Source organism: Pygoscelis adeliae, unplaced genomic scaffold, assembly GCF_000699105.1.
Source record: "Pygoscelis adeliae isolate BGI_AS28 unplaced genomic scaffold, ASM69910v1 Scaffold42, whole genome shotgun sequence".
NCBI classification, from domain to species: Eukaryota; Metazoa; Chordata; class Aves; order Sphenisciformes; family Spheniscidae; genus Pygoscelis; species Pygoscelis adeliae.
The window spans coordinates 3805228-3813549 of NW_008824283.1; the positions used below are offsets into that span (position 1 = coordinate 3805228).

Genomic DNA, 8322 nt, shown 5'->3' on the forward strand with positions numbered 1-8322 from the left:
AGCAATAATGAAAAGATTATCAATTTGCCAAGTGAGGGCTAATGAATGACACTGTGCTAAGGATCGAGCCTGGCCATTTTTTACTAAAATAATGTCTTAGTTTAACAGCTTCATGCAGGCATCACACCAGGAGTGAAAAATCACCTCAGGCACAGGATAATCTGAAAATAGCAGAGTATTTAAGCTAGTCCCAGCTGAAGAGCAGAGAAGTCTGAATAGAGTCAGAAAAAGCAAATGTGGATAAAACCAGGGCTGGGGCAAGATTCCATCATGAAAAGTGTGATTAAAGCAAAGTACTGTCAAGCCCATGTTCCACAGAGGACTTGATGCATTTTACATTTTGGATGTACATGTTATGACAACTGATACTAGGTCCTAAATTGCACATCTTTGTCTTGCATGAATTTGTATGCTCGGAGTACTTTTTTTATTCAAAATCTCAGAAGTCCTGCTATTATATCATTCCAACATCACTTACGTAAACTAGGCAATACCAGCAAGATGTTTCTCTGGAGCATCCCACCACTTAGTGCTGTTTTCCTTAATGCTTTATTTACATTGTTCATATTACTTCAAGGCTAGAAGAGATATTCAATACATTACGGAATTATTGGCCTGCCTTGACTTGGTATTTCCTAACATATTTATTATTCTCACTCTTATCTTGAAAAAAATCATCAGTACATCCCACTTCCCAAAAATCCCAACCAAGCAAGCTAAGAAATAAACAAGACCCCTCTCTGTGGTATTAACATTATTCCTTTCTTTAGTAAGATTCTCTGAAATAGTGGAATTTACTCCACAATGCAACAGTGTCTGCAGCACCAGTAGGCTTTCAGATTAGAAAGCAACATGTAATTTAAAAGAATTTATGCATCCTGGAATGATTCTTCAAACTGGTCAACTCCACACTGCCTGGCAAGTTATAGTTGACACTGAAGTTTTTACTTCCTCTCATTTAACTTCTCCATTAGTAGAAACCTTAAAGCCCATATAAACTATATATGGTCTCTTATTTCCTTGAGCTTTCAGTAAAATGTTTCCAATTCTACAAGGCATGAGAAATAAGGTCTGCCAGAATAATTCTGTGGACTTTGTCTATAAATATCAGGAGCCGATACACTGTTTCCTATGGATATAATTCTGGAGTGTTTTGGATTTTTTTTACACATATATCCATTAGGAAAGAAAGTCTTTGCATAAAGGAAGGTGCAATAACATTTGTGAGGGCTGAAAAAATCTAGAGCAATTACATCAGTTTTTAACTTTTTGGAACATGTTAGCAGAGATATGCTATTTCTAAACATAACTGGTTAAGAAGCCCAGTATTAAAAAAAAAAAAAAAAAAAAGGCAGAGGGAATTGTGTTCAATTAGATATAAAACACTTCTACATGGAATGTCTCCAGTTTGTGTAGCAAATGCTCTGTGACAGGACACTGCTGTTGCTCTATGGAAATGGATTGTCCTCTGAAGTGTATCTTTGAGGTGACAGAGAATTCAAAGTAGTGTTTCATTGCTGCTGAACAGACCGAGGCCCTTACATTAGTTAACATTTTAAAAGCTCTTATGCACTACATTTTGAACAAAAAATATTTATATATTTAAATGATACATAAAATATTGTAAAAATATTACTGTAATAGTTTTCTGTATAAAAAACACTCCTTGCATTAAGAGAAAAGTCCAAACAAGTCTCCATGGAGACCAGATGATCACCACCAAGCTTTCTAGAAAAAACACGATAAAACAATATCTGTGGAAACGGTCTATAAAATGGAAGGACTGAGGCTGCTCTCCCTATATACACATATATGTATATTCATGTTATCCACACCACCATTTGGCTTGGGTTGCATACACTGTTATTGAACAAGGACAATGCATGAAGTCTTTGCAGTATGCCTTCATCTAGGTCATCTGGATTTATCTGTTTTCTCAGCACAGGTGCTGAGTTTTGGATTTGACTCCAATACCTGTAAGAAAGTGCTGGCTTGTGTACTAGTTTCTGATATTTTCTGTTCTTTTGAATAAAAGATCCTACAAGGCAAGAGTGCTAGGACTACCAAAACAGTTGGGCAAAAAGACCTGTCCAAGTACAGAACAAAAAATACGGAGAAAGTAGTTACCTAGGATCTAATATATCTGTTCAGCTACTCCAAAAGAGTCTATAGCAGTTGCAGCTTCAGAAAAAGAAGCAATAACAGTAAGAAAAAACATCTGAAATTTTAATTTCAGTTCTGAGTTAATCTTTTGTACCTTTTTATGTTCTCATCTATGTTCAGGTTTATATTTCATCTCTTCTGGTGATTTTTTGCCTCATTAAAGTAATTAAAAACACTGAGCATGAAAACAGCCTTCTCCCTAAAACCGTTTGCATGGAAGTAATAGAGCTCCTGCTTAAACTAATCTCTACCATAGTATATATTTCAATTTTGAAATACCAATGCTATTAATAGCATATATGAAGGTGAATGAATAAAAAGTTAATTCCCAAAATTGACAAAATAGTCACATCTCAGGAAGTTAATACATGAACCAGAGATATGAAGAATGAGTCATACCGTAATTTTATGGCTTCAGTTTTACAGTCTTCCTGATCAGTGGTGTTTTTTTGGTTTTGGGGTTTTTTTTGTATATGAAGGACATACACATATAATGCAAACTTATCTGTGAATTAAGGGGATAATCAGACTGTAGTTATTAAAGTTGGTTGTTCATATTCAGCCATATCTCCTTGTAAACCACACATACATAATTTGTTTTTTTAAGTTTTTAGTTTATTTATAACATAATAAAATTAAATTAAAACCAGTTAATCCCTGGGATATGGACATTCACATTGAAAAAAATAATATAACAAAGCACCACCAGCTGAAAAATGATCTCTGAAGTTTCTTCTGTGACCAGGTTCAAAGGGATTATTCTGGGGGAGATTAAAATTTTAATTATGCCTGAAAACAGAGAACTCAGTGTTAACTAAAGGTACTGATCTAAGCAGAATACACATTAGCCACAGAGCCTCTTTGATAATCCTAGAAAACTGTCTCATTCTAAATTTGCAAATCCTATTCTGTTTCAATTTGAGATTTCTCTGGACTGCATTTCACTGAATTGCAATGAAGTCTTTTGTAGCCTGGGGTTCTGTAGTTCTTTTGCAATCAAGATTTCCCAGGAGTGTTGTAATCTGAAGTAAAGATGAGAACTAGGGGTTTTTTTCAGTTTAGAAAAAATACATCAAAAACTGAAGCTTTGCTGTGTTCCTGAATCCAGATGGAATTTACTTAATAGTTTGAGAGGGGAAAAAATCTGAAAAAAGAATCACAAAACTATTGAATGAGGATGATGTGTTACGCACACCAGAGTAACATGTAGTCTGGCTTTTTTGGGCACTTAGGAGATGTGGGTTCAAATCCTTTTTAGATGAGATAATACAACAGAAGATATGCAGACAAATAAAAAATTAATTATTGACACAGCCTAGCCCTGAAGAATAGTTGAGAACATGAATAATTTAGAAAGTACATCTGAAAGCACGCATTATTTGAGAGCAGAGCTGAGAGCATGTTAACAGGGACAGCAGAGTGACTGGAGGTTTGCTGGACCACTACTACTCAGTTGCTGTAAGTACCAGGCATTTGCAAGTTATGAGGAATGACTTGGGCAGAAAGAAGCCTGCTGTGCTATGTAAAGGACGTTACCCTTGAAATCTTAAAAGTACAAGTTACCTAAGTGAGCTTGCAAGACTGTTTACTTTCATAGTGTGGTAAATCCACCAGTTTTTGAGCTATACCAGTGCTGAAGAGGTATGCATGTATTTGCCATCTGTATATCTGGTGAATCAGTTTAATATGTATACCCCAGACATAGAATAGGAAAACCCTAGCTATTATATAGAAATTCTATGTTGAGTTTTTAACATATTATTCTATCTCAGTATGCTTTTATTTTACAGGAGACTATGTAGTCATGTCTGTTTACTTTAACCTGAGCAGGAGAATGGGTTATTTCACTATTCAGACCTACATTCCCTGCACACTTATTGTTGTGTTGTCCTGGGTCTCTTTCTGGATTAATAAGGATGCCGTTCCAGCCAGAACATCACTGGGTGAGTTGTTTTTTCTTCCTGCTTTTATTCAAGCATTATGATGTTTAATTGACACCTCTGTGGATCACCAGTTTGTAAATGTAAGAGGAGAGACAATTTCACATGAGCTCTCCTCATTTAGAGGAATGTAGTCATTTCCAAGGAATAACACAGCCTAAACGACATTTATAAACCAACCATATCCTGGGCTGCCTCAAAAGAAGTGTGGCCAGCAGGTCGAGGGAGGGGATTCTGCCCCTGTACTCTGCTCTGGGGAGACCCCACCTGGAGCACTGCGTCCAGCTCTGGAGCCCTCAGCACAGGAAAGACACGGACCTGTTGGAGCGGGTCCAGAAGAGGGCCACGACAATGATCAGGGGGATGGAACACCTCTCCTGTGAAGAAAGGCTGAGAGAGTTGGGGTTGTTCAGCCTGGAGAAGAGAAGGCTTCGGGGAGACCTTCTTGCAGCCTATCAGTACTTAAAGGGGGCTGAGAAACAAGGTGGGGACAAACTTTTTAGCAGGGCCTGTACTGACAGGACAAGGGGTAATAGTTATAAACTAAAAGAGGGTAGATTCAGACTAGATATAAGGAAGAAATTTTTTACACTGAGGGTGGTGAAGCACTGGCCCAGGTTGCCCAGCGAGGTGGTGGATGCCCCAACCCTGGCAGCATTTAAGGTCAGGTTGGACGGGGCTCTGAGCAACCTGATCTAGCTGACGATGTCCCTGCTCACTGTAGGGGGCGGTGGACTAGATGGAGTAATCCTGCTGGATTACGTGCTTTCTTAAGAATTTTCATTAATTTCTACTTTATATAATGGCTGCAATTGTGTCTCTTAGTTCCACTGGTATCATTACTCTGCAACTAAAAATAAGCAAAACTTACCCCAACAGCACAAAAAGTTTGAGATTGGCCTTGAGTTTACTTTGAAGAATGGAGTAAAGTGATTTTTATTCTCCACCATGATTTTCTCACTCTGAGACAAGTTCTCTTCTATCTAGCTCTGTTTCAGGGTTTGAGCACACAAACACGAAAACTAAATTTCTCAATTAAAAAATAAAGGTCCCCTAGAAGTAAACTACAAAACTAAAAAACTAAATTAGATTTCTTAGAATCAGAATCCATCTAACCAAAGTACTCTGCAGAGCAGCACTTGCAGTGACCATGCAAGAATGTTTCATACCCCATGTTAATCCTAGAAGCTCTCATTGAATCCACATTTCACTGCTGGGATGTGCTGTTTAATATCTTTGCTATATGTTTGAACTCCAGGCATACTTCAAAACCAGTCAGAGAAAGAGAACTGGCAAAATCAGTTTTTTATTTGAAGTAATAATATTTCTGTTGTTTTCTATCTATCTACCAGGTATTACAACTGTCCTAACAATGACCACCTTAAGTACAATTGCCCGTAAATCTCTTCCCAAAGTCTCCTATGTGACAGCAATGGATCTTTTTGTGTCAGTCTGCTTTATTTTTGTTTTCTCTGCACTGGTGGAATATGGAACTTTGCACTACTTTGTCAGCAACAGAAAGCCAAGCAAGGATAAAGACAAAAAGAAGAAAAATCCAGTACGTATCTTTTTACCAGCAAGGTCTAAAATTCAATTAGGCTTTCTGAGAGAGCACTTAAATCCCTCTTTATGCTTGTACGTTCTTTTCAGACTTTGCTATTACCTATATACTCTTTCTTTTTATTAATAGGAATGCAAACATTCACCTTGAAAATGAAAAGCTCATAGATTACGGTTGTCTGGATGCCAGAGAAACTAATTTCTTAGAATAAGAATCCTTTTAACCACAGTGTTCTGCAAATCACAACTATCACCAAAACCATTATTTATGTTATAGATAGAGCTCCTGCTATGACCTTTATGGAAGAACTGTCAGTTTTTCTGTCTTAGCTTTAGCAACGTTCTCTGCCATTAACTTATGTCCGTATTATTGACATGACTGTTTTTCTTATTATCAGGACTACAGTCAAACCTTTATATTCAAACTACAGTGTGCTTTTTCTAATTTCCCCTTAAGCATCTGTTTCCTTTTCATTGTTTCCTTATATTCTTTTTCTTGTATTTCTTACCTCCTTTATCTACTTCTCTCCCTTAGAAAGTGATTTGGCTAGCAGTTTACAATATTACTTATGGATGCATGCTACACAATAATAAAAAAAAGGTATATAATAGCCACAATAAAAAAAATCCTGGAAATACCCTCAGTAGTGGTTTGGGGTTTTGTCCACATAGGGAAAAAGTTTGTTGCTTATTTTGCCCAGGACAGATTTCTCCTTGCCTTTTACAACTGAACTGAAAAGTCTGTTGTCTAGAATCTCTGAGGTGAAAAGAATTAATGTAAAATCCTAGAGGAAAAAGTAGCCTAGTAGTCTACAAAAAAAACCAAATATGCCTGTGAAAAATGTGAAGAACAAGTGTTTTGCATTTATAGAGAGTATCTTCAAATCCATTTCAGGCATCTAGGAAAAAATGAAGTCACTTGGATTTGCTATGTTAAAATCTTCAAGGACTTTTGGAGACATTCTCTTTTAGTAATAACACACAGCACAAAAATACTATAGAAAAAATATTAAAGAACCGTTTATTACACATTATTGCTATAATTTCAACTTTAAATGCTGTTGAGAAGTAGACTCTAAAAAAATAAATAAAATAGATATACTCTGTAGCGGATAAACAGCCAGAAAAACATCTGTAGGACTATAGAGGAAGAATTCTCACCTAACTTTAGGTATGCTAAAGTTGGATTTGATCATAGGCCTCTCTTTTGGTCAAAAGAAAGAAAGAGGCACTTCCAGAGGGTGATGCGTCATCCTGGCCTGTCTTAGGCCAAAATAAAAGGCTGTCTATGTGCATGTGTGTCTTTCACAGTCAATTAAAGAAGCACAGACTAACCACCTCAAATTTAGTTGTCTCACTCAAAGATGTCCATATAAGGGCAGGTTACTTGTTCTTTCCATTACTTGCCTGTGAGCATTTGGGGACCAACAGAACTATAAATGATTGCCTGGATCCTAACCACAGAGTCCAAAAAACTTAAAAGTAGAGTGTTCAGGACCCAGTCTGCAGGTAAAAAGATTTTTTTTTCTAAAAAGTGTTTTTATAAACTGTGAATGGTCTCTCTTTCAAAACAGTTCAACATAAAAGATTGGAATCCCCTGGAAATATGAAAAGATCTAAATGGAGTTTGATATCTTATGTCTTTGGCCCAGATGTAGTTACAAGACAGTGACAAGTGAGAAATATGGGGGGTTTATATTACAGATACTTGTTTAAATTGCTATTATCCCAACCTTTCTATAAATTTAGTTCTTTTTGACTTACTATGTTTTAGAAACATATTTTTAATTTACATTATTTTTGTCTCTTTCTTTCCTTTCTTTCTTTAATTTAAAACAAAACCCTCTGATTCTCTTTTCTGTCTACAAAATGAAAGCTTCTTCGGATGTTTTCCTTCAAGGTATAAAGTTTTTTGGAATGGAAATTCACTGCATGCGACTGCTGAATTTAACTATTAGAGCTTATATGAGAGTGGTGTTTTGTTGGTTTGGGGTTTTTTTTAATGAGACATCTAAGCATTCTACTCAAGGTAACTTCCTAATTAAGTAGAATGGTTACATATTTCTAAACAATTTGTAGAGTTGATTCAGCAGCCCAAATAACGATTCACTATGGTTCTGAACTTATGTAAGTTCAAGAGTGACCAACTTTATTGGATCACATGAATTAAGAGAGTTTAATGTTAAAACATTTCTGCTCCTCTCTGTCTCAATTTGCCATGGGATCCAATAGCACCAGCTACACCAGAAACCTGCAATACACCCTTTCAGAACTCAACTCTGACCTGGCCTTTTTAACCTTTATGATTTCACTCCAAATTATAAAACCAAATCTGTTCTGATGTTGACCTGAACAAAATTCATTGTCATCATCAATTACTCAAATGCTGTTCTTTATGCAAAAAAAAGTCAGTGTTTTGAAAGGGTTTAAGATGTGTATATATATTTAATGCTGTCACTGGATCAACACACTCTTAGCAAATTAGCAAATATATCTATGTTTTACATCTAAACCTTATCTTCATTCAGAAATGCAGAGATTTCATCAAAAAACCAAACCACGTAAAGAAAGAAAGAAACCACATAAAAGAAAGGCCAAGAAATTTACATACTTATGGAATGGAATTGTTGTTAAATTACCCTAATAACTATCAGCAGGA

At 36.1% G+C, this 8322-nt stretch overlaps 1 protein-coding gene across 1 annotated transcript in view; it reads left to right on the forward strand.

Annotated features, from left to right (window-relative positions):
• GABRG2 (gamma-aminobutyric acid (GABA) A receptor, gamma 2) overlaps nucleotides 1–8322 on the forward strand; it is a 69678-nt gene that overhangs the window by 60237 nt on the left and 1119 nt on the right. Inside the window, exons 7-9 of the mRNA XM_009318510.1 lie at nucleotides 3954–4106; nucleotides 5456–5661; nucleotides 7540–7563. Coding sequence (XP_009316785.1) covers nucleotides 3954–4106; nucleotides 5456–5661; nucleotides 7540–7563 — 383 coding nt within the window. The remainder of the gene's footprint in view (nucleotides 1–3953; nucleotides 4107–5455; nucleotides 5662–7539; nucleotides 7564–8322) is intronic.